This window comes from Bombina bombina, chromosome 2 (genome assembly GCF_027579735.1).
Source record: "Bombina bombina isolate aBomBom1 chromosome 2, aBomBom1.pri, whole genome shotgun sequence".
In the NCBI taxonomy this organism is placed as follows: domain Eukaryota; kingdom Metazoa; phylum Chordata; class Amphibia; order Anura; family Bombinatoridae; genus Bombina; species Bombina bombina.
The window spans coordinates 88,509,634-88,536,465 of NC_069500.1; the positions used below are offsets into that span (position 1 = coordinate 88,509,634).

At 39.3% G+C, this 26,832-nt stretch overlaps 1 protein-coding gene across 2 annotated transcripts in view; it reads left to right on the forward strand.

Annotated features, from left to right (window-relative positions):
- Positions 1 to 26,832, forward strand: part of MALT1 (MALT1 paracaspase) — a 259,374-nt gene that overhangs the window by 113,693 nt on the left and 118,849 nt on the right. For both annotated transcript variants that reach the window (XM_053701166.1, XM_053701168.1), the window contains one exon: positions 23,149 to 23,175. In XM_053701166.1, coding sequence (XP_053557141.1) covers positions 23,149 to 23,175 — 27 coding nt within the window. The remainder of the gene's footprint in view (positions 1 to 23,148; positions 23,176 to 26,832) is intronic.

Genomic DNA, 26,832 nt, shown 5'->3' on the forward strand with positions numbered 1-26,832 from the left:
CCGGGAGCGGCAGTTTAGGGGTTAATACACTCATTATAGTTGCGGTGGGCTCCGGGAGCGGCGGTTTAGGGGTTAATAGGTATAGAGTAGCTTGCGGTGGGCTCCGGGAGCGGCGGTTTAGGAGGTAATAACTTTATTTAGTTGCGGCGGTGTAGGGGGGGTCAGATTAGCGGTGTTTAGACTCGGGGTACATGTTAGGGTGTTAGGTGTAGACATCTCCCATAGGAATCAATGGGATGTCTGTCAGCAGCGAACTTGTACTTTCGCTATGGTCAGACTCCCATTGATTCCTATGGGATCCGCCGCCTCCAGGGTGGCGGTTTGAAAACCAGGTACGCTGGGCCGGAAAAGTGCCGAGCGTACCTGCTAGTTTTTTGATAACTAGCAAAAGTAGTCAGATTGTGCCGCACTTGTGTGCGGAACATCTGGATTGACGTAAGAATCGATCTGTGTCAGACTGAGTCCGGCGGATCAATGTTTACGTCACAAAATTCTACTTTTGCCGGTCTTTAGCCTTTGATAACTAAGGCGAATCAGCCTCGCCACAAATACAGCGTATTTGAGGTTGACGGCTTGATAACTACCCCCCAATGTTAGGGCCCTCATCACCACTAACCAACTTACAAGCACTAATTCCTGTGTAGATAGGTTATACCGCATTACGCAACAAGGCTCACACTCCATTACCAACATATATAATGAGATAGCGGCCCATCTGGAGCAACAGGCTCTACAGACAATACACGACAAATGGCAGGGAACGAGGACAATATCTATTACCATGCCAGACCTAATTGATAGCTTTTCTAAAGTTCACACGGCCACTCTCTCGGCGTATTCGAGAGAAGCCCACACTAAACTACTCCACCAGGCATACATTCTCCCGAAGCTTAGAGCTAAGATGATACCACAGGCAGTTGACAGCTGTACTAAGTGTTCCTTACCTTCCCCTGACATTACTCACCTCATCTGGGATTGTCCCAAACTTGTTGGACTGTGGGGTAAACTTGGCTATTGGCTACACAAGGTATTGGGTCTTGACGTCAACTAACACTATATTCTTGCACGACTTCGAGGTCACTCCGAGATACCGAAAATTTCTTTATTCTGTTATACTCCTTGCTAGGAGGCTAATTTTGCAATTCTGAGTGTCTAGTGAGCCTCCCCCCTTTGGAAAGTTATTACACGCCATACACAACCAAGTGCTTATAGAACAATCAGATGTACAGGGGGATTTAGAGAAAATAATTAAAGTCTTCATCCATAAGTGGGAACCCTATCTCCTACACTTACCCCCACAGGTGCGAAACAGGATAATCTACCCCTTCCGTAATTCTTTGTTTATGCTGGAAGAAAACCTCCATGGTAGATGGTGTCTGCCCCCCCCCCACCCTCCACATCTTGAGAGTTATGCCCCATCACTCTTTTATACCTGGGCCTCACCCGAATTTATCACACTTGCCTCTTCTTCCCTTGTGTGCCGGGGTGCGAGTGACCCCCCCTCCTTTATTCCCTGGAGTGGAGGTTTCAGTGAGGGGATTCCCCACTCTTGTTATGTATTAAGTTGGTTTTTGTTTGATGTTTTGTATTTGTTATAATAGAAAACGATGCTGGATTCTGTAGCAATGTGGAACTAACCCTGCTGTTAGCAGCACCCGTCTTTCAACCTATGTATATGTAAAGGTAACTCTCTGTACAATGTTCTCATGTTGTGGCGGAGCCAGTAATTATATAAATAAAGTTATTACAAAAAAAAAAAAAAACTGGGCCCTGAAATCACCTGTTAGGGTGACTATTGACAAAAAAAACCCCAACCCAGTAGGGACCAAAGTAACACTAGCTGAAAGACTCACATGTGACCACCAAGGGGAGGACTAAATTGCTGCCATGGACTTACCAAGAGCTAGTATGACTGCCCATGTTCCTGCCACCAGCCTCTAAAAGCAAGTTGGTATCTCAGTTCCGCCTACCCTACCGCACCTGTACAGTTAGGGATTAGGAAGTAGAACCATTCGGAAGCTGCAGCAGAAAGGAGCGGATTATAAAGTCCTCTGCAATAGGGGTGGTTATAGGGTTCTGCAGCTAATGACATTGCAGATTCCAGTGCTGGAATACTCCCAGTATTTGCTCTACTTGTGATGTGTTTTTTTTCTATTTTTCCCAAACAGTGAAAAAGATAACTGTGGAGGAGACCAAAACAATAGACTAATTCAAAGGGTTGGTAAAGTCTGTTAATTTTTTTTCTCTAATAAATAATCTGCTATAGTGGCTTGCAGGCCATAAATGTATTCACTGGCAGTTATATGCAGGGTAATTATAGTGGTCACTTGTCAGAAAGTTATCTACCTCTTGATACTAGAGTGACTGAGTACCATGTGACTGAGTGTCAGACTCAGAGGTATTTTATAGTGGTGGCTTAGATCACCATTTGCCCTGCATATAACTACCAGTAAATACATCTACAGCCTGCAAGCCACTATATAATCAACAGATTATTTATTAGAAAAAAAAAATCAACAGACTTTACCAACCCCCTGTCCCTGAATTAGTCTATTGTTTTGGTCTCCTCCATTATAGTTATCTTTTTTACTGTTTTGGATGTATAGAAAAAAACAAACATCACAAGTAGAGCACATACTGGGCATTTTCCAGCGCTGGAATCTGCAATGTCATTTAGGGTTGCCACTGCCAGTCACCCCACCAGCAGCTATGCAAATTCTCACTCCCCTTTGCCTCAGTGCCTCACACATAGCCCCCTCTGTCTTCACCCTCTTAATCTGAACCCCTCTCTTTGCACCCACAGCTCCCCCTCATCATGATCCTCATTATCAAGTGCTCCAGTAAGCTGCCTGTCACCTGTAGGGTTGTCAGGAGACCTCCCTAAAAATACCGGACACCCAGCATATAACCAGGGGAGGTGTGTGGTGTATGTGTATATATATATATATATATATATATATATATATATATATATATATATATATATATATATATAAAAAGCAAAAGAGATATGTGTAAGAGCTGTAATACGCAATCAATAAATGTTAACTCCTTAGAGTAAAAGAACCGAAGCAGATAAGCTAGTGTGTCCAATCTGACTGTGGAACCACTTGGATGCTGCTATCTATAAAATAGACTGAACCTTTAAAGGGACAGTATACACTCATTTTCATATAACTGCATGTAATAGACACTACTATAAAGAATAAGATGCACAGATCCTAATATAAAAATCCAGTATAAAACTTTTTAAAAACTTACTTAGAAGCTCTCAGTTTAGCTGTATTTACAAAGGTAGCTGGAAAGCCCACTGCAAGTGGGAAATAAGACACTCCCCCCTCCCCCTTCTTTTGCATATGAAAAGACCCTTTACACAAACAGGAGCAAGCTGGAGAAGGTAGCTGACGGTATTCACATAAAACTTTGGGGCTTGGTTAGGAGTCTGAAAATCAGAGCAATGTTATTTATAAATAAGCAAAACTATTCATTTAAAAAAAATAAAAAAATTGTATGGGCTATATAAATAGATCATCTACAAAACATTTATGCAAAGAAAAAATGAGTGTATAATGTCCCTTTAAGGTCACGAAGATAAAGGAAGTCTATGTAGAAAAAACAATATTTAGACAGCGCTCTCAAGTAGAAGATGTAATTGCTGTTAGCCAGAGGAACATAGAAAGCAGTTAAAAAAAACAAAGAGAAAAGAAAGCATCATAGTGTGGTATGATCACCACTGTTGTTTCGAAATTGTGAGATTATTAGTGCTCACCTGGTAAATCCTCATCAGTATGAGGTATATAATATGCTCTGTTGGGATATATATCCCCACTGTGTTAAAGATGAAATACTTAGTCCTTAAGTTCAGAACCAATAAAGCTATACTTGTAGTAAATTGTATAGTTAAAATCCAATTTATTGTGTTGTTAAAAAACAAATAAAGTTTAAAGTTCTCTAAAATCTCCAAATGGATCGACTCATCAAAACTCCAGAGTGATTAAACTCTGATATTCACTCCTGGCCAGCAGGAGGAGCTGTTAAGTGTTACTTCCCTTACCCATAACCCCCAGTCATTCTCTTTGCCTCTTTGTTGTCTGAATATTTTTTTTTGGGTACTTTTCCCTGCAAGCAAAGATTTGGGTTTAGCTGTGTCCACGTCAATCTCTTGAGTAAGAGTAGTGGTGGCTTTTAAGCAGTTAGGAAGTGGTGAGGTGGTCCTTACTTTTTTTTCCTAACATATTTGCTGCCCTCTTCACAGAAAGCCAGAGTTGGTTACTCTGTTCTTTTTTTCCCCCCACAGGTCTCTGTAAGGAGTATGTGTCCTTTCACGCCTGGTGAGCTGTCCTCCTGCTAGATTGCACGTAAGTGCTTTTGTCTTCTAGGTGTTGGAAACTTGCACTTTAAGAAGATAGCTAACTCTGCAGTAAGGGGCATATCAATCCTGAAGACAGTTAACTCTGCAATATTTTCTAAGGGACATGATAATTCTTTTTTTACAGGATTTAGTAGGGCAGGTACAGGCACTTGGTATGTGAAGGGTTAAGTTTCCCTTACTTTGGAGACATTTATTTTTTATTTTTGGGCTCATAGACAAAGTACTCTGATAGAGTAACAGGCTATATGGGGCTTTTTGTGTGTTACAAAGTTTGGCAGTTTGGCGGCCATTTTTAGGAGGAGTGTCAATCTCCTAGCACGGAAAATGTGGGGGACTGTTATTTCTTCGGCAGTTAGGAACGCACGCTTTTAGTTAGCTGCGCAGTTCCTGTTTGCCGGTCATGTGACTCGCCACTCATCCGATACGGAGAGGAGCGGCGTCACTGTTTCCAGGCAGTTTTCTGTGTCAAGTTGCTTGCAGCAGTCTCCATGTGCATTTTTAATCCAGCTGCGGTTTAAACACAAGAATTTTTCTGAGAGTAAGGTAGGGCACCTCAGGTGAGGTGAAGAGGTGTGAGCATTTTTAGTGTGAATAACGCTTTGAGGCATAAGTTTTATTTTTAAAGTTACAGTAGTTCATTTTCTAATATTTTAGTTTGCTTGTTCTTTTTGAGGAACTGTTATATTTTGAGCTATGGACATGGAATCAGAAGCTGTTTCCTTTGATAAATACTTACTATGCCTAGAGTCCCAAATGGTTTCACCTATGCAATTGTGTGCTACTTGTTTAGCTAGAGCACTAAAGTGTAAATATAAATGAATGCCCGCTGAGCCCAATATCTCTCAAGATGATGCTGTTCAGGCAATGCCACAGCTTTCTCCTCAAACGTCCCCAAGCCTTATTGGTGCCACATACAGTGCCATGCAGTTCCTCTCAGCCTCCTGGAGGAGTTTATTTGCCATCAGATTTTGCTGCACAGATATCCTCTGCTGTATCAGCAGCTTTATCTGCTTTTCCCATGATGGGGAAGCGCAAGAGAAAACCTACAAAAATTTCAGAGGGTAAGGTGTCCCGTCTGTTCCCTCCCTTATAAGTCTGATGAGGAGAATACCTCGTAGCCTCTGAGGGTGAAATCTCAGATTCGGACAGTATAATTCCTTTGTCTGATGCTAAAGAAGTAAACTTCAGATTTAAGCTTAAACACCTTTCTCCCCATGTCCTGTCTTCAAAAAGATGTTTCCTGTTGCTGACTCCATTAGAGATTCATGGCACATGGTGCCTAAGGTAGAAGGGGCTATTTCTACTCTGGCTAAAAGAACTATGATCCCTATTGAGGATAGCTGTTCCTTTAAGGATCCCATGGACAAAAAGCTAGATGCTTATCTAAAGAAAATGTATGTTCATAAGGGGCTTCAATGGCAACCTGCAGTTTGTACTTGTCAGAACTGGTTTTAGAGGACACTCCATTGGAGGAGATCCAGGATAGGATTAAAGCTCTCAAACTAGCCAATTCCTTTATCTCTAATGCTAGCATGCAAGTTATTAGACTGGGAGCCAAGATGTCGGGCTTCACTGTCCTACCCCGCAGGGCTCTGTGGCTAAAATCATGGTCAGCTGATGTTACCTCCAAGTCCAAGCTTCTGTCGCTACCTTACAAGGGTAAAACCCTGTTTGGTCCTGGTCTGGCAGAGATAATTTCTGAAATTACGGGTAGAAAGGGGTCCTTTCTACCACAAGACAAGAAGAATAGACCTAAAGGACGTCAAAGTAATTTTCGTTCCTTTCGTAACTTCAAAGGTCAAAAGTCTTCATCTCCTTCCTCCAAGCAGGAGCAGTCCAAGTCTTCTTGGAAACCCAATCAGTCTTGGAATAGGGGAAAGCAATCAAAGAAGCCCTCTGCTGAGACTAAGGGGGATATTTATCAAAGCGTCAATGTCGGAGCATTCGCTGGCGTCAATACGCTCGGCAGACATCGCCAGACATAGCTTCCACGGATGTGCATACGATGATCTTATTAATCAAAAAACTATCAAAAACACATGAGTCAAGTATGGCACGATGAGCATCGGACTGTTGTTAACTAACAGTCATCGATGTCACTGTTATTCTGTTTTTCCCCAACATTATTTATACCATTTCATTGCTGCCCATGAACAAGCACATTTCTCTAAAGCTAATCTTTTATTTTTCATCTGTAAATGTCCAAGAAATAGCTAGATTTATACCTCAACAAACAATATCTCATAGAAAGTTATTTTTATATTTATTTGTTATACAAAATAATCTGTTATATGATACTTTCACAGAAATTAATGTGTATTTGTATTTCTAGAAGTCATGATATGCTTTAATTGCAAATATAATATGTAATCAGGGTATCATATGTATTTATTTGCAATCAATGGATATTTTAAGAGCTGGGCCAGTTTTCTCTCTGTACCTGTGTAACCCCTCTTGATTGCAATCTAGTTTTAAAAACCACCCCTACACAGGTGTTACAAAATGGGCTGTCATATAAGATGACATTTCTTACTAAAAAAGAAATTCAAGAGAAGAAAGAAATACACTGAAAATAGCATGACAGTAAAGAGGTGATTTTAATTTCTGCTGTATATGATTCATGACAGTTTAATGTTAGGTGAGCTATCCCTTTGAGCTACCATCTTAAGATTATATTGAATCAAACATCATTCGAATTTTAAAATCATTGTCTAAAATATTACACTGTGTGTCCTAATCAGTGTTAATTTTGACGGCAAATTTCAATTTAGTCTTAGTTTTAGTCTTTTGACTAAAATGCCATTTTAGTTTTAGTCGTATTTTAGTCATCTGAATTGTTTTAGTTTTAGTCTAGTTTTAGTCGACTAAATCTCCAATAGATTTTAGTCGACTAAAATCTAAGGGGTTTAGTTAAAGTGTAATGCATTATTTAAGCATTTCTCTATAATTTGCAAACTGATTATATACTCCAGGAGTAAACATTACACCTGTTAATATTTATGGTATTAATGTTTAAACATGCAATACAGACACAGATTTAGCCGTTGTGATATGTAACATCTTTATTAAACTTACAATTAAATAAAACCAAGTTTCATAAACAAACAGAAGTGCAACTTTAAAATATAAAAAAACAAAACTGTAAACTGTATTGAACAAATTACCCAATATAAAAACTTTAACAGTTCTCTGTTAATAATTAAAATAAGTATCAAGTAACTCAACACAACAAAAAATTTCTGCAGCTAGCACAGGCACAGCATAACTTAAACCCATATCCGTGGGTTATGCTTATTTCTATAGGAAGAATCAATTGATTGTTCACAGATTCGAAAAATTTTCGACAATCATATTAGCACTGCTCTAGAACTTCCAAACTCATTATATACTCCTGAAGTAAAGGTTTATTAACCTGTTTTTGTTTATGGTATTAAGTTTTGAACATGCAATACAGATTTAACAGATTTAACTGTTTTGGTATATAACATGTCTTTATCTTAAAATTTAATAAAATTAAGTTTCGTAAATTTTACAAAAGAGCAGTAATTGGATATGGATTGATTATATTTGTCAGCAAATTTTGATTTAGTTTTAGTCATAGTCTTTTGACTAAAATGTCATTTTAGTTTTAGTCGTATTTTAGTCATCAGAATTTCTTTAGTTTTCATTTTAGTCTAGTTTTAGTCGACGAAATTAACACTGGTCCTAATGTCAGCATCAATGTTTATCTTTAATACTAATTTCACATATACATACTTTCAAAGTATAATACACAATGTAACAAATGGCACTTACAAGTTCTGATTAGTGATCAATGACACACGTATCGAGCAATTTGATTCGTTAGTGATAGTTTAAAATGTATATTTGAATCAGATTGGCTGATGTCATAAATCATGTGATTATGCATATTCCAATCAAAAGTGGTTGAAAAATTCACTAGTGTGTGGGTTGTTTAGGTGTATGCGTCATAATTTGTGCGAAAAGTGTTGCGGCAAATTATGTGCAAAGTGGAGAGTGGGACTTGTATTATATGCCTTAAACATGATGCAAATAGATTTATCAAAAAAATAAAATGGAAGTTAGCTATATTATGTTGTGAATTTATTTCATTTTTATCTCTATATCTATTAGTGCACCAAATGTGGAGCAATAATATTGTTTGATTTAGAAAGAGTATATGATTTTAATAAAGTTTCTAATTTACTTTTATTATGTAATATGTTTTATTCTCTTGCAGCATCGAACATAAGCTTTCTGTGTTTTCAGACTCCCAGGGTGGTGGTTTGAAAACTAGGTATGCTGTATCGGAATAAACGCGAGCATACCTGTTAAATGTTTGATACATTGGGAAAAGGGTCAAATAGAGTCGAATGTAAATTCGAAACATCTGTAATGACGCAAGCATCAATCTGCGTCGGATTGAGATCGTAGGAGCGTATATTTTGTCACACATTTCAACATTTGATGATCTTGATGCTTTGTTAACTATGGCGGATCAATCTCGCGTCAAATACGACGCGGAATTCCAGCGTATTATCAGTTGACGCTTTGATAAATATCCCCCTAAGTCAGCATAAAGGGTCTGCCCCCGGTCCAGGATCGGATCAAGTGGGGGGCAGACTTTCCTTTTTTTGTCAAGCGTGGATACGAGATGTCCCAGATCTTTGGACTGTGGACATAGTATCTCAGGGTACAAAATAGAATTCAAATCTCGTCCTCCCAAGGGCAGATTTCTCCTCTCGAGGTTATCTGCGGATCAGGTAAAAAGAGAGGCATTCTTAAAGTGCGTTCAGGATCTTTCCTGCCTGGGAGTGATTGTTCCAGTTCCAGTAAGAGAACAGGTTCTTTGATTTTATTAAAATCTCTTTGTGGTTCCCAAAAAAGAGGCAACTTTTCGACCCATTTTATACCTGAAGTGTCGCAACAAGTTTCTCAGGGTACTGTCCTTGAAAATGGAAACCATTTGTTTCATTCTTCCTTTGGTCCAAGATGGTCAGTTCATGATGACCATAGACCTGAGGGACACGTACCTTCATGTTCCCATCCACAGGGATCATCACCAGTTCCTGAGATTCACTTTTCTATACAAGCACTTTCAGTTTGTGGCTCTTCCTTTTGGCCTTGCCACAGTTCCCAGAATCTTCTCAAAGGTTCTGGGGGCTCTCTTGGCAGTTGTCAGGTCTCAGGGCATTGTGGTGGCACCTTACCTGGATGATATATTGGTTCAGGCGCCATATTTTCAACAAGCAAACTCTGATATAGAGATCTTGTTGTCTTTTCTACGTTCCCACGGCTGGAACATAAATTTGGAGTTCCCTTGTTCCAGCTACAAGTGTGGTTTTCTTAGGGACCATCATCGATTCCCTATCTATGAAAATGTTTCTGACAGAGGTGAGAAGATCCAAGCTTCTTATTACTTGCCTCTTTCTACAGTCTACTGTTCGGCCATCAGGGGCTCAATGTATGGAGGCAATTGGTCTGATCGTCGCTTCCATGGACATCAGTCCCTTTGCTGAATTCCATTTGAGAGCTCTACAATGGAACGGAGACCGTTTGGATCTATCTAAGAGGATAGATTTAGACCAGTTGACAAGAGACTCTCTCTCGTGGTGGCAGTCTGGGACACATTAATGGCTCAGGACCTATGGACTTGGGAGGAGTCTTCTCTTCCAATAAACATCTTGGTGTTGAGAGCGATCTTCAATGCTCTGATGGCCTGGCGTCAGTTGTCCTTAGCCTGGTTTATCAGGTTCCAGTCAGACAACATCACCTCAGTGGCTTATATCAACCACCAGGGAGGAACTCTGAGTTCCTTGGCCATTAAGGAGGTGACTCGCATTCTGCAGTGGATGGAAGCTTACAATTTTCTTCTTAAATTGAAAGAGTCCACAGCTGCATTCATTACTTTTGGGAAATAAGAACCTGGCCACCAGGAGGAGGCAAAGACACCCCAGCCAAAAGCTTAAATACTCCTCCCACTCCCCTCATCCTCCAGTCATTCTTTGCCTTTCGTCCCAGGAGGTTGGCAGAGAAGTGTCGGAATTTTTTATTTTTGTTTTTGTCTCTCTGAGGGCTTGGATGAAAGTACGGATATCCAGGGAGAGTCTTTCGGCGAAACCATCCCGATTTAGATTAACAGCTCCTCAAGCAATCAGCATTGTCGAACTTCGCTCCGCTGCCTGCTTTCTTCTCTCAAGTCCTTGGCGGAGGTGATGCTACTATCCATCCTACTTGAAAGGCTGTGTTCCTGTTCCACAGTGTAGATTGCGGTAAGAACGTTTAATTTTACTTTATTTATTTATGTACTGTAATGTGAATGCTTTCTCGAGAGTCTACCACCTTGAGGGTCTTATCATAAGCGTCTCAGTGAGTCTCTTGTAGTATCTTGGAATCGAGGGTTAATATCTCCTGAGGGGGGTTATTGAACAGGGGGGTTTATAATCATGTTTGTTATGTGATTCAACCTGCTTATGTGTGATGTTTATGGGCTAGTGATTTGGAACATTGAGGCCTTTGGAAGTGACGCGGCCTTTTGGTTGGGCGCGCTTTTTTGGACTATACGGTTCACCATGTATTCAGGCGTGGTTCCGTTCCGTTTTCCATTTCTGCGTTCCTGACCATGTGGCAAAGGAAATTTTCTAGTCCGCAGGGGTCTGGCAATAGGAGGTGGTGAGTGCCCCAGCCATTGGGGATGTCAGGGTTTTTGTTTTTACTACTTTAGTCCATATTTATATATCCTCTATCCAGTTATGGAGGATTCTGATGCTGAGACAGTGCTAATTTCAGATGCAGTTATGGAGGATTCTGATACTGAGAGTATTTTGATTTCAGATTCAGATTCTGTGTCCGGTGACGAATCCGGATTGGCCTCGTTGACACATGTCAACCAGTTTTGTTCCGTATGCCATTTCAGAGCGCCTGGTTCCTCGGGCTCGGGGAATCAAGGGACTGCTGAGCCATCTGCCTCTGGGGGTCCTGTCTTCCGAGAGGTGAGTTCCCTACCAATTCATACTTCTCCACATGCGGGTAACCCAGTTTCTGATTCCTCCATGCAGGGTGGCGTGTTCCCCCCGGAGGTTGCAGCACGTTTTTACTTCCACATAATGTTGGCGATTGTTCGTCTGCAGAGTCCAGACGTTTCTTTGAGAATGTGCTCGTGACCTATTGTCCCTGGCCTTCTGCCTTGGGGAGGGCCTCAACAGTTCCCTACGGGTGTAACTGTCCCTGAGTGTTGTGCCTTTCATTACAGGATTGTGCGCCTTCGTGTATTGTACAGACATGTTTTTCAGTTATTGAATGACCCTATCATTACTAGATACGGGGATTTTCAGTCTGCTAATTCGAATGGTGCATCTCATTAGACATGTGGGGATGAAGTCATCTCCTGATTGTCATTTGTTTGAGATCTTTCCCAGTTTTTGAAAGATAGGGCTCTGTTTGGCTGGTCCTGCGGGTAGGCCTGTGTCTTTTTGGGCATTAACCTCCGGGTTGCCTTATATTTTATTTATATCCGATTGGATGTCTTTTATTTGTTTTTGTTTTCTTCAGGAACCTTCTGGGATTGATACTCTTTATTACTGCTTCAGAAGTTGTTTTGGACATGTTAGTCCTATGTTAAGAATGTCTGTTTTCTGTTTTTTCCCCTTGGTGGGACAATTTATGCAGTTTGCCAGTTAGGACCCTAGGTGCAGGCTGGTCCTGTCAGGTTCATTCGGTTTTGCGGCTGTTCAGACACGTGGCGCTGTTCTGCTTGGCTGGTTCGGTAGAAGCGCCGAGTGCTCAGGTTATCATTGTTTTTCTTGTTCAACTAAGCATTCGAGAGGACCTGTGGGTCCGTGAGGCTGGAAGCATTGTTTCAGTCCTTATAGCCTTCAGTCATAGATCATGACCGGGCAGTGGATTTTTCCGCTGTGTCACACTCTCTGACATCTGATTTCATCAGAACAGAGTTTTTCTCCCCATGTGGTGGAGGGTTGGAGGGCTTAACGCCCCTTACCGCAGTTGACAATTCCTATATGATCCTAGGGAGATGATTTGCAAAGGCTTAGTAAATTAGTGTCATAGGATAAATGATTTATTTATCTCATTCAGTAGTTCTTTAAATATTCTATGAATCAGGACGACTGTATCAGAAAGCAGAAGAATGCGTAGCCTAATAAATATGCCTCTTACCCTTAAGTGCCATAAAACATGTTGAGATTTGTGCATATCCTAAAAAGGCTAATTAAGTAAGAAAGGGTTCATGGCGAGGCACTGCAGTATAAATTTGCAGGTAAAGTAATTAAAGTACATATTATTTTTTGTCTCTATCCCAACTTGTTTTATGTCCCTTTAATCTTTCACGTATTTGTAAGGGACAAGGTATTAATTTCCTCACCAAAGTCAGTGAGGCCTATTTATCAAGCTCCGTGTTTCCGGCGAGACTTTAGACTCGCCAGAAACACAAGTAATGAAGCAGCGGTCTAAAGGCGGCAGACCAACATCGCCGAAAATCAACCAGATCCAATACGATCGGGTTGATTGACACCCCCGATTGGCAGCGAATCTGCAGGGGGCGGTATTGCACCAGCAGTTCACCAGAACTGCTGGTGTAATGATAAATGCCGAGAGCGTATTCTGTTGGCATTTATCGATGGGCGGCAGACATGATACGCAACATCGGATAATGTCCGCTCGCACCTTCTTAAATATGCCCCAATGGCTGTATTACATTCAACTTTATTGAAGAAAAAAATATTTTGTAAAATCTTGTTCCCTCCCACAGACTGTGGTCTGGGGCAGCTAATGTTACGTTGTTTAGGGTGTACACAGATGCTTCAGAAACCTCAAAATGTTGGTGAGTACAGTGAGGAAGTAAAGGAAACAGAAGTGACAATGACCACCATCTCAGTCCTTTAGCATCTGTCATGTGAAAAATGATTAACTTTAATCCCATAAAAAGACTAATTATGCATAATTACGAAACTTTGCAATGCACTTGCATTATTTATTTTGTCTGTTTTTCCTGTAATTTAATATTGTAGTCTTTCCACACACCCTCCCAGAGAGGCTGAAGTACATTCCGTGGAATGCAGAAACCTGATACTCAGGCATGCTGCACAGTGATTGTTTGATATGTACAGGAGCTCATTTATATTTGTCCCTAATTGGTCACATCTAAGGAAGTATGATAAATAGCATTCAAGACTTTTCAAAGGTTCTATCTCAGGCCTGCAAAACTATGCATATTTTACAAACTTACTATTTTAAATTCTTTTAAACCATTTATTTTGCATGCAGACATTTTGTTATGCTTTGAATAATATGCATAAATAAAAAAAAAATAACTTTAATATCCATTTAAACTAATTTGTTTGCTTCCTTTTTATTAAATTCCAAGTTATTGGAAAAAAAATTGAATTAAATATCATGGCCCAGTTTTAAAAAAACAACAACAGCAAACAAACAAAAAAAACTCATTCAAACTAATATCTTGAAGAAGAAAACATAGCTTGATGCAACTTAAAAGATAAGATTTGTACCCTCACGTCATCACACCTGTTACTTGAGCTCCATTATAATCAACTGGGCAGCATCTATGTCATAACTGTTCACTTCACGGATCATAGAACAAGTTCTGCAGTGAAGGATCCTTGCATCACTAAACACCTTAAAAACTTTACAAAATAAACAAAAGAAAAAAAAACATTGTCCATAAAACAGTCCACACCAACATATACACTAAAGATAATTGAAATAATGAAAAGAAAAAAAATCAAGACATTCTCGTCAGCTTTGAAAAGCTAGACAAAATCACGAAATAAGACGCTTTATAGTTGCAGTCTTTAGCATTTTGTATGCTTGGTGGGAGAAAAGTCCTAACCACTCCCACAGAACCCCTTCAGTCAGCTCATAATGCTGTGCAAGGATTTCAAAACACCTTCACATGTTTTATAGACTACTTTTCTATTACAAGACAGACATCTTTTTTGTACAGTACTCTACTTCCTCACTGTACTCACCAATATTTTGAGGTTTCTGAAGCATCTGTGTACACCCTAAACAACGTAACATTAGCTGCCCCAGACCACAGTCTGTGGGAGGGAACAAGATTTTACAAAATATTTTTTTCTTCAATAAAGTTGAATGTAATACAGCCATTGGGGCATATTTAAGAAGGTGCGAGCGGACATGATCTGATGTAGCGTATCATGTCTGCCGCCCATCGATCAATTCCAACAGCATACACTCTCGGCTTTTATCATTGCACCAGCAGTTCTGGTGAATTTTCTTAGATGTCTGTCTGCCGCCTTTAGACCGCTGCTTCATAACTTGTGTTTCTGGCGAGTCTAAAGTCGCTGTTGGGTTTAGAGAATTACTTGATGACTGAGAACAACTCCTTGCTGTTTTGTGCATTAGAGTTGATTCTGTCTTGGATGGCTGTTTTTTTGGCGGTTTTTATGAGGTGGTGGTGGGTGGTGATTGCTATCTTAAAGGTAGCTTTATCTAGAATGGTCTTGCTGTATCTCCAGGTTCTTTCCTGTCATCTGCAGTGGCGTTTGGAGTCCTGGAGAGTCGGAATGAACCAGCTGACTTTGTTGGTGGTTTGGCGGCCAGATGGTTTTTTGAGGGGGATGAGGGTGTTGGAGCAGTCTTTAATCCAGTGGTGCAGGTTGTGGGCGGAGGACTTGGCATCTGTGGAGGTAGGTGGGGAGGATTTGTTTTGGGTGCGGTGTAGTTGGTCTTGGGTGATGTTGTTCCAGTTTCTGCAGGGCGGGTGGTACTGTCGGAGGTCGGTGGTGGGTTTTTTGAAGGAGAAGTGTATGCAGTAGTGGTCAACCCAGAGGAGTTTGGTGATTTAATTGACTGAGATGTGGTTGCCTGAGGAGAAGATCGGGTCAAGGGTGTGGCCGGCTGTGTGGGTTGGGTAGTTTATGAGTTGCTTCAGTCTGATAGTTCCAAGGTTTTCCAGAAGGGTGGAGGTGTGATTGTTGGGGTTGTCAAGATGGAAGTTGAGGTCACTGAGGAGGATAGTCCATTGAGGTGAGGGCATGGGATGCGATGTGGTCGGTGATGGAGTCACAGAAGGCAGGACGAGGTCCGGGAGGTCTGTAGATGAAGGTGCCGCGGAGGGTGGTGTTCGGGTTGACCTGGATCTTGAAGTGTAGGTGTTCTATGCCTGGTGAGTGGTCATCGGAGCTGGTTGTGACTTGGATGTTGTGTTGGTATATGATGGCGATGCCTCCTCCAGATCGGTTGCTGTTGTCTTCTTGGCAGATCTTGTAGCCGCCGGGTATTGCAGTGGCGATGTCTGGCGCTGATGCAGGGTTTAGCCAGGTCTTGGTGAGGAAAGCGACGTCATGGGAGCTGAAGTCTAGCATGTTCCAGATTTCGAGGGCGTGCTTGTGGATGGAGCGGGTGTTGAGGAGAATGCAGTTGAGGTAATTGCGGCTGTTTTTGGGTGGGTTAGTTGGTTCGGTTGTGGTCCGGAGGGAAGGAGCAGTTGCGGCAGGTGAAAGGTCTAAAGGTGTTGGTCAGGGATGTGTGGTGGCAGGCAGACGATCTACCGGTGTTGAGTGCGTGGAGGGTGCTGGAGTCGTAGTGGTGACAGTTTCTGGAGCCAAGGTTTGTGGCGTTGGGTGCGGTCGGGGCACGGATGGGCGCTGACGAGCTTGCCTTTGCGCAGTGAGCACCATTAAATACAGCAGGAAGGTGGGCAGGCTGCTTAGCTGGGTAGGGGGTAGGTGTGAAATAATAACAGAGCAAACAAAATACAGAAAGATACAGCACAAATACATAGGGATAAGGGAGAGAGAACTTACTTCAGTGGTGCAGCAAGCAAATTTCAGCCTGGACTCTCTAATGGTCTACAGCACACAACTAAATCACTGATCGTGTTCTTCCAGTGTGGACCCATACACTAAAATGTCATCCATGAGGACTGCCATGCCTACGTGGTCCCTCAGGAGGGAACTCATCTCTCTTTGAAATATTTCAGGTAATAGTGCAAATCGACCTTTATTAGTGCATACAGGGTTCCAACAGTAACAGCAACGTTTCAGGCAAACAATATGCCCTTTGTCAAGCTAAATATCAAGTGATTATACAGGTGTTTAAATAGCCCTACTGGCGCCAAACAATGCATATTAACATCCCTAATGTGCCACCTAGTGGTCAAAAACATAATTGACTTGTGAAAAATAATTGTGTATATACTTATCTATGTGTTTAAATAGCCATTCTAGCACCTAATAATACACATTAACATGCGCCACCTAGTGATCCAAAAAATTCCTTCTTTTTAAATATTTTTTTTTTCTTTTTTGTATGAAGAATTATATGAAGAAATTATAACTTCATATGTCACTCAATATTAAAATGGATACTAAAAAAGGATGCAGTATCCATTTTAATATTGAGTGATATATGAAGTTATAATTTCTTCATATAATTGTTTTTAATTGTTTGTAACATATATATATTTTTTAGCACAAAATTTCAGCACTTTTATATAGAATGTTGTTTAGTTTCTTATTTGATATAAGGACACATCTCTGTACACAACTTTATATACACATTATGTATAAATATACACTTTCAATTATTTATACAAAAAGGAAAAAAAAATATTTAAAAAGAAGGAATTTTTTGGATCACTAGGTGGCGCATGTTAATGTGTATTATTAGGTGCTAGAATGGCTATTTAAACACATAGGCCTAGATTTGGAGTTTGGCGTTAGCCGTGAAAACCAGCGTTAGAGGCTCCTAACGCTGGTTTTAGGCTAACTCCTAGTCACTCAAAAAAGGGTCTAACGCTCACTTTTCAGCCGCGACTTTTCCATACCGCAGATCCCCTTACGTCATTTGCATATCCTATCTTTTCAATGGGATCTTTCTAACTCCGGTATTTAGAGTCGTGTCTGAAGTGAGTGTTAGAAATCTAACGACAAAACTCCAGCCGCAGAAAAAAGTCAGTAGTTAAGAGCTTTCTGGGCTAACGCCGGTTCATAAAGCTCTTAACTACTGTACTCTAAAGTACACTAACACCCATAAACTACCTATGTACCCCTAAACCGAGGTCCCCCCACATCGCCGCCACTCAATTTATTTTTTTTAACCCCTAATCTGCCGACCGCAAAGCGCCGCCAGCTAAGTTATCCCTATGTACCCCTAATCTGCTGCCCCTAACACCGCCGACCCCTGTATTATATTTATTAACCCCTAACCTGCCCCCCACAACGTCGCCGCCAGCTACCTACAATAATTAACCCCTAATCTGCCGACCGCAAAGCGCCGCCACCTACATTATAGCTATGTACCCCTAATCTGCTGCCCCTAACACCGCCGACCCCTATATTATATTTATTAACCCCTAATCTGCTGCCCTCAACGTCACCTCCACCTGCCTACACTTATTAACCCCTAATCTGCCGAGCGGACCGCACCGCTATTATAATAAAGTTATTAACCCCTAATCCGCCTCACTAACCCTATAATAAATAGTATTAACCCCTAATCTGCCCTCCCTAACATCGCCGACACCTAACTTCAAACATTAACCCCTAATCTGCCGACCGGAGCTCACCGCTATTCTAATAAATGTATTAACCCCTAAAGCTAAGTCTAACCCTAACACTAACACCCCCCTAAGTTAAATATAATTTAAATCTAACGAAATTAATTAACTCTTATTAAATAAATGATTCCTATTTAAAGCTAAATACTTACCTGTAAAATAAATCCTAATATAGCTACAATATAAATTATAATTATATTGTAGCTATTTTAGGATTAATATTTATTTTACAGGCAACTTTGTAATTATTTTAACCAGGTACAATAGCTATTAAATAGTTAAGAACTATTTAATAGCTACCTAGTTAAAATAATTACAAATTTACCTGTAAAATAAATCCTAACCTGAGTTACAATTAAACCTAACACTACACTAGCAATAAATAAATTAAATAAAATACCTACAATTACCTACAATTAAACCTAACACTACACTATCAATAAATTAATTAAATACAATATGTACAAATAACTACAATGAAATAAACTAACTAAAGTACAAAAAATAAAAAAGAACTAAGTTACAAAAAATAAAAAAATATTTACAAACATAAGAAAAATATTACAACAATTTTAAACTAATTACACCTACTCTAAGCCCCCTAATAAAATAACAAAGACCCCCAAAATAAAAAATGCCCTACCCTATTCTAAATTACTAAAGTTCAAAGCTCTTTTACCTTACCAGCCCTGAACAGGGCCCTTTGCGGGGCATGCCCCAAAAAGTTCAGCTCTTTTTCCTGTAAAAAAAAACATACAATACCCCCCCCAACATTACAACCCACCACCCACATACCCCTAATCTAACCCAAACCCCCCTTAAATAAACCTAACACTAAGCCCCTGAAGATCATCCTACCTTGTCTTCACCTCACCAGGTATCACCGATCCGTCCTGGCTCCAAAATCTTCATCCAACCCAAGCGGGGGCTAGACATCCATCATCTGGTGGCTGAAGAGGTCCAGAAGAGGCTCCAAAGTCTTCATCCTATCCGGGAAGAAGAGTAGATCCGGACCGGCAACCATCATCTTCCAAGCGGCATCTTCTATCTTCATCCGATGAGGACCGGCTCCATCCTGAAGACCTCCGACGCGGACCCATCTTCATCCGGCGACGTCCAACTGAAGAATGACGGTTCCTTTAAGGGACGTCATCCAAGATGGCGTCCCTCCAATTCCGATTGGCTGATAGGATTCTATCAGCCAATCGGAATTAAGGTAGGAATATTCTGATTGGCTGATGGAATCAGCCAATCAGAATCAAGTTCAATCCGATTGGCTGATCGGATTGAACTTGATTCTGATATTGTACCTGGTTAAAATAATTACAAAGTTGCCTGTAAAATAAATATTAATCCTAAAATAGCTACAATGTAATTATAATTTATATTGTAGCTATATTATTTTACAGTTAAGTATTTAGCTTTAAATAGGAATAATTTATTTAATAAGAGTTAATTAATTTCGTTAGATTTAAATTATATTTAACTTAGGGGGATGTTAGTGTTAGGGTTAGACTTAGCTTTAGGGGTTAATACATTTATTAGAATAGCGGTGAGCTCCGGTCGGCAGATTAGGGGTTAATAATTGAAGTTAGGTGTCGGCGATGTTAGGGAGGGCAGATTAGGGGTTAATACTATTTCTTATAGGGTTAGTGAGGCGGATTAGGGGTTAATAACTTTATTATAATAGCGGTGCGGTCCGCTCGGCAGATTAGGGGTTAATAAGTGTAGGCAGGTGGAGGCGACGTTGTGGGGAGCAGATTAGGGGTTAATAAATATAATATAGGGGTCGGCGGTGTTAGGGGCAGCAGATTAGGGGTACATAAGGATAATGTAAGTAGCGGCGGTTTACGGAGCGGCAGATTAGGGGTTAAAAAAATATGCAGGGGTCAGCGATAGCGGGGGCGGCAGATTAGGGGTTAATAAGTGTAAGGTTAGGGGTGTTTAGACTCGGGGTACATGTTAGGGTGTTAGGTGCAGACTTAGGAAGTGTTTACGCATAGCAAACAATGGGGCTGCGTTAGGAGCTGAACGCGGCTTTTTTGCAGGTGTTAGGTTTTTTTTCAGCTCAAACAGCCCCATTGTTTCCTATGGGGGAATCGTGCACGAGCACGTTTTTGAGGCTGGCCGCGTCCGTAAGCAACTCTGGTATCGAGAGTTGAAGTTGCGTTAAAAATGCTCTACGCTCCTTTTTTGGAGCCTAACGCTGCCTTTATGTGGACTCTCAATACCAGAGTTATTTTTATGGTGCGGCCAGAAAAAAGCCGGCGTTAGCTACGCGGGTCCTTACCGACAAAACTCTAAATCTAGCCGATAGATAAGTATATACACAATTATTTTTCAAAAGTCAATTATGTTTTTGACCACTAGGTGGCGCATTAGGGATGTTAATATGCATTGTTTGGCGCCAGTAGGGCTATTTAAACACCTGTATAATCACTTGATATTTAGCTTGACAAAGGGCATATTGTTTGCCTGAAACGTTGCTGTTACTGTTGGAACCCTGTATGCACTAATAAAGGTCGATTTGCACTACTAGCTGGAGAACTTCTTTACATTGTGACTTGTCTGGGTCTGGTTAACCCTCTCCGTGCTCAGTACCATCTGGTGGGTGCTGTTCATTTATCTATTGAAATATTTCATGGGCAGAGGATATCCCAAAGGGGAGTCTGCAGAAGCAAAACCGACCTACCGGTGTATTGAAGGTAGTCAGTTTGTGGGTCTAGAGGTATCTGCCAGAAGCCACTGGAAGCATCCAGTGTGGAGAAGAACTTCGCCCCAGCCAGTTTCGGAGCTATATCTTCAAGCGTCGACAGCACATATATCTCCCTTTTTACCGCCTCATTCAGCCATTTCAAATCTACGCAGATGCGTACCTTTCCGTCCTTCGCAACGGGCACAATGGGGGCACACCAGTCGGTTACTTCGACAACTTCTTCAATAACTTCCTTCTCCACTTTGAGGCATGAGGGGAATGGAATTCTACGAGGAGTACTAATGCTGTATGGGACTGTATCAACTTTAAGTGCTATTCGGACTGGCTCCCAGTTTAGCAGGCCCAATTCACCAAACATGTCTTTGCTGATCTCATTTACTCTGGCGACAAGGCCCAGACCACAGGCTGCTTTCCTGCTCAATAGATTGTTAACACACTGTCCTCTAATTACATGTAGCCACATTGTGAATTTCTTCTGTTTGTACTTGCAGCTAGCGAGAAATTTCACTGCACAATCAATGCGGTCTCCGGGACTGTGAACGTTTGTCTTAACTTTTGCCTCTTGAGGCTGTCGAGGCAGTTTTATGAATGCTGCAAGGGACATAACGGTAATGTCTGCTCCTGTGTCAATCTTGAAGGCAACCTTGGTTACCATTGCTGTAAGGGTAACCCACCAATCTTTGTCTGAACCAGATCGTTCAACAACAGACCCTACAATGGCCACTTCTTGAGCTTCTTGGTCACTGTCCACCGGCATCTCTTTATTGGACTCAGTTTTACACACCACTTCAAAATGTTTACAGACTGCACAATATATCCAGCATAGTAACTGCGACATAGACTATAACGGCTATAGGCCACGCCCCCATCCGGTGATGTCACACTCCCACTCTCATCACCCCCCTTAAAGGGATTGAAAAATTAAAAATGAAATGGGTTCATTTCAACTTGAAATATAAACATTTTTGCAATATACTTGTTAAATATGTACAGTAAATATAAAGTAAACTAAATATACATATACATAACTACATATTTACACACACACACACATATATATATATATATATATATATATATATATACATACACAAATAGGCAATATATGCAATATTCATATATTTAGACATATATACATTATAGCCCTTTACAGTCAAACACCTTGTCACATACCATATGCCTCTGAAACCTTACAACTTTTTAAAATATTTATATGAATATTTTTTATCAGATAGTGTTTATATGGGTGTAACTGTATTTTTAAATGTATTTCTGTTGTGTTTAGTGCAACTTAACTTAATACACTCCCCTTTACGTGAGTGTTTCTGTTGCACTAACCTGACAATGTGCTCTCATGGCCACGTTTACTCTTAACTTGTAATACGTGCACAAAAAGCCGATATCACTTGCACACAACAGTTAGCGTGCCACTTGTAATGTAGCCCAGTGTTTGAGTAGTGGTGCACTGGCCCTCACAGGATATCCTTTTTGGCACTTTTGTTTACGTTCTCAACTTGGACGGTTGCCTCCGTTCTAAAGGGGTTAAACTTGGTAGAAAGTTTTTGTTATCATGTGAACTATACGCAAAACCTTTCACTAAGGAAAAAATATCAGCATATTTGAAATTTTCTCATAACTCTCATTGTTTTCTGGAAGCTTTTTACCCCTGCAGTTCGCACTGATTTATGTCATAAGCTGTATGCTGGAGAGGTTGTGTCAAACTAGTAGCAAATATTAGTCCATTACTCCCAAATGGAAGCAGATAGCAGTCTTTTTTTAAATAAACTCAACATTGAATTCCCTATAAATATGTATTTTTGCAAAGTTAAAATCTTGGACATTGTGTCACATTCATATACAACATGAGCTAAAAGCTGTACTGATATTTTCTTATATATTTTCTTCTTACTTAAAGTGACATTGCATTTTAAAGCTTTCTTCCCTTTGTGTGTTTCATTTTACCTGCTGAAATGTATTAAACTGTTCTCAAATAATTCCTTTACCTTTATTTTGTTATTCGAATGAGCTTATTTTTTCTAAAAATGTAAGTGCAGCAGTTTTTTTCTATAGTACTGTAAACAAGAGGTAGCAGCAGAAGTCAACCTTACAGTCAGGGGTGGGAGAGAGCCCAGCCAATTTGAAAGTGTATTCCTGCAGCTGCTTTGATTACAATTAATTCTTATCAACTGCTTGCCTGAGTTTATTGTACCTTTAATAGACAGGAGGAAGTCATAATAAGACACAACTTCAAAATACAATGATGATAACTTGACTGGCAAATTATACACTTTTTGCTTGAAGCAAAAATAAAAATATAAATAATTGAATGAATAATGAATTGTTGCAGTACCATACTCAAATAACAATGTATTCATTTTATTAACTATATAATCAATAATTAATAAAGCTACAATTTAGGCTTATTTTCTGCATGCTAATTTATTTTGTGTGCTATGAAACAAAAAAGATTCAAATAAATATATTGTATTTTTTTTTTTTTAGAAGAGTTAAGTGGCTTTACAGTTACTGGTAAGTAATATATATAATTATTTTTTAGAATAATACAATGTATCACTGTTTGTCTTTTTCAGCTTTGTAAAGCAATTTAAATGTCATTTTCTTGCTGACTGTTAGTCCACATTAAATATTGATTTGTTTAAATAAGTTATTTTAAGAACGTGATCTGAATAGTGTTTAATATTTTAAGAAACATATTTATGATACAAAAGTGAAAAACGTAATCCTTGTGGCTGTTTAGAAAAATGAAAAAAGAGAGAAGAGGTATACAATGACTTTTATTTTCAAGTGACTATGCATTGTTTTCTTACATAATAAAATTATGTAATGTGCACTATTTCTTGCAGAGAACTATGGGTTTGATCACAATTTTGTGGTAAATAACAATTTCTGAACTTAATCCAGTATTGTCAGTTTGTTTTAGTGACCACAATCTTAAAATGCTTTTGCCTTTAATATCCATGAAGCTCAAAATCATTACCTCCAGGAAACAGCACAAAATCAAAATCTGCGTCATTAATCTTTTGATTTCATAGTCCAAAATCTAAATGCACATGATAAACCAGTAACAAAATGGCAATTTCACGGGTTTAGCATTTACATCAAAGGTTGAAGGGCCTGTATATTAATTGATCCCTTTTTATAGTGCGTTGTGATTATAATGAGTAGCACGTGGGTACGTCATTTAAAGAGATTTGAACAAGATTATTATAAGTAATAATTGGCAATTATGTTTGCTGGGTTATGGAATTGATTAGTTTTTAATAGTGGAAAAGCGCTTATTGTAAAAGTTTGGTAAAGGTGTAGTTTAGCGTCCCAAATTCGGAAGGTACCACATCCCGCAGCAAAAGGGGGGAACCATGGATATGTTCCCAGCAGTGGTTCTGGCGTCCAATAACGATATTGGAACAGAGCGTTGCGGCACCTGGGAACGATATTGGAAAAGAGCGATCTGTTCCAATACCTGCCCCGGGCGCCACAACCGCTGCTGGTAACCTATCCAGGGCCCCCCCCCCCCAAATTACCTTACTGAAGTAATTCCAACAGTAAAGTGTACTTTTTTGAAGTACACTGTAAAAATACACACTGTAAAAATACCACAACACCCCCCTCCCCCCCATGGTGGGATTTGGTACCTTCCTGATTCTGGGCGCTAAACTGCACCTATACCAAAAGTTTTATCAAATTAATTTAACAGTTAGGGTTTGTATAGGTTTGGTGATGTTGCTTCCTAATGTTATCCAATACAGTGACGGGTAATGATCCTGTAAATGTGTTGCTAATTATCAAGAATTTTGATTGTGATCAGTCAAGCAAGACAAGCACATGTTAAAAATAAGGCTGTATTTCTGAGCACATATGCTGCCCCCGATTTTATTACAAGAATAGAAATTATCTATTCTTAGCCATTAACCCCTTAAAGGGACAGTAAACCTTAAAATTAATGTTATATAATTCTGCACATAGTGCAGAATTATATAACATTATATTAGCCAAACTTTATAACACATAATATTCCCTTTCATTTTTAACAAAAAACACAGTTTTACAGACCCGCTCTCTGCGCTCTGCTGAGCGGGTCTGCTTTTTTTACACATCGCATTGGGCCAGCTGTATAGTCACAGCCCGCGCCATAAGACTAAGTGCAGCTCGCTCCTGTCACACCCTCAATCTTCTCAGTGTTGACCTTCTAAAAGGGTGACTAAATGTATTGTTTTTTTTATATTAGACATCCCTTATCTGAAGAAATGTTTAGATTTAACTTGAGAGCCAAGTGTCTTCACCCCAAGTTACCCAACAACTCTTTTATAACACCTGAGGGTCAGATTACAAGTGAAGCGGTATTTAATGCTCCCTTTTGAGCACTAACTCCGCTAGAAGTAAGCTTTTTTATGCGCGCCGTGTAGCTCATATTGCAAGTTGAAAGTAAAGAGTTTTCACTCGCTCGCGCACACGCACGCGCAATAACATATTCCCCCATCGAAGTCAATGGAGTGAAAACAGTTGAAAAAAACTAACATACTATTAATGCACAAACTTGCATATTCTCAAGTGCGCTAACCCAACAAGAAAATCTGAATATTTCACATTCCAATGTTCCTCAATATGTTATATTTATTCCTAAATACATATTTCTACATATATTTGATGGTATTTTGGTACTAGGGATGGGCGAATGTTTCTAAAAATTCGAAATTTAAAACAAATTTTGATACATTCGTTCATTCGAATTGAATTTAGAATGTTTATATAACATTCTAACATTCTATTTTCGAATTTTCGTTTTCAAATTTTTCAATAAAATTCGAAAATATTCATTCGAATAATAGAATGTTTAGCTATGTATTCATTCAATTTCGAAATGTAATATTCGAATTCGAATGTGACATTCGAATTCGAATGTGACATTCAAATTTGAAATAGTATTTCTAGTCTACAACTGTGTTTAATAAATGTAATATTCGAATGCTACATTCAAATTCGAATGTCACATTCGAATTTGAAATAGTATTTCTAGTCTAATACTGTGTTTTAAATGTGATATTCGATTCGAATGTGATATTCGATTTGAATGTGACATTCGAATTCGAAATAGTATTTCTAGTCTAATACTGTGTTTTATAAATGTAATATTCGAATTCGAATGTGACATTCGATTCGAATGTGATATTCGATTTGAATGTGACATTCGAAATAGTGTTTCTAGTCTACAATTGTGTTTTATAAATGTTTTGTAAATGTAAATGTAATGTGACATTCAAAAACTGTAAATAACATTCGAAAATCGAATTTTTAAGAATATTCGTTCTTATCAACATTCTATTATGTAAATCGAATTTCAACAATAACATTCGTTCTAACATTCAAATTCGGATATAAACACATTCGCCTATTCCTATTTGGTACATATATATCTGTACTTATATATATGCATGATTATATATAGGTATAGATATATACAGATACTATATATATAGGAATTTCTCTTTCAAAATACATAGAACATATTATGCAGAACATTGGAATGGGAAATATCTGCAGTAAATACACAGTATAACACTTTAATATGAATATAGCATAAATATGTTTTTACATGTTTTCAGCTACTTGACTGCAAAGGGCTCAAATGCACATATATGTTTATATATGTATACATATTTATTTATTATATTTATTATGTCTGTAAATATACATATAAATACATAGATAGATAGATAGATAGATAGATAGATAGATAGATATACATATTTAGACATGTATATATATCTATCTCAGTGTTAAAGCCCTTTGCCTGCATCTTTTTAAAATAATATTTATTAGATGGTGTTATTGTGAGAGTAACTGTACTTTGTAATGTATCTTTGATTTTTTTTTGTGACACTTTTGTTTTGCAATTGCGTTTACTTTCAACTACTACAAGCGGGAAGCCCGACACATATAAACAGACGCGATAAACCCCTTATCACTCGCGCGTAACTCTTAGCGCTCCTCTCAAAATCTGGCCCTTAATGAGGTAATGTGGTCAAAATGTTTATGATCATCTTGGGACTATTTTAATGGATGGTAGGCTTTTATGCTGCACATAAAAAATATCTTTAATCATACAAATAAATGAAAACACTTGCGGCTAGATTTAGAGTTTTGTCGGTAAAGACCCGCGTAGCTAAC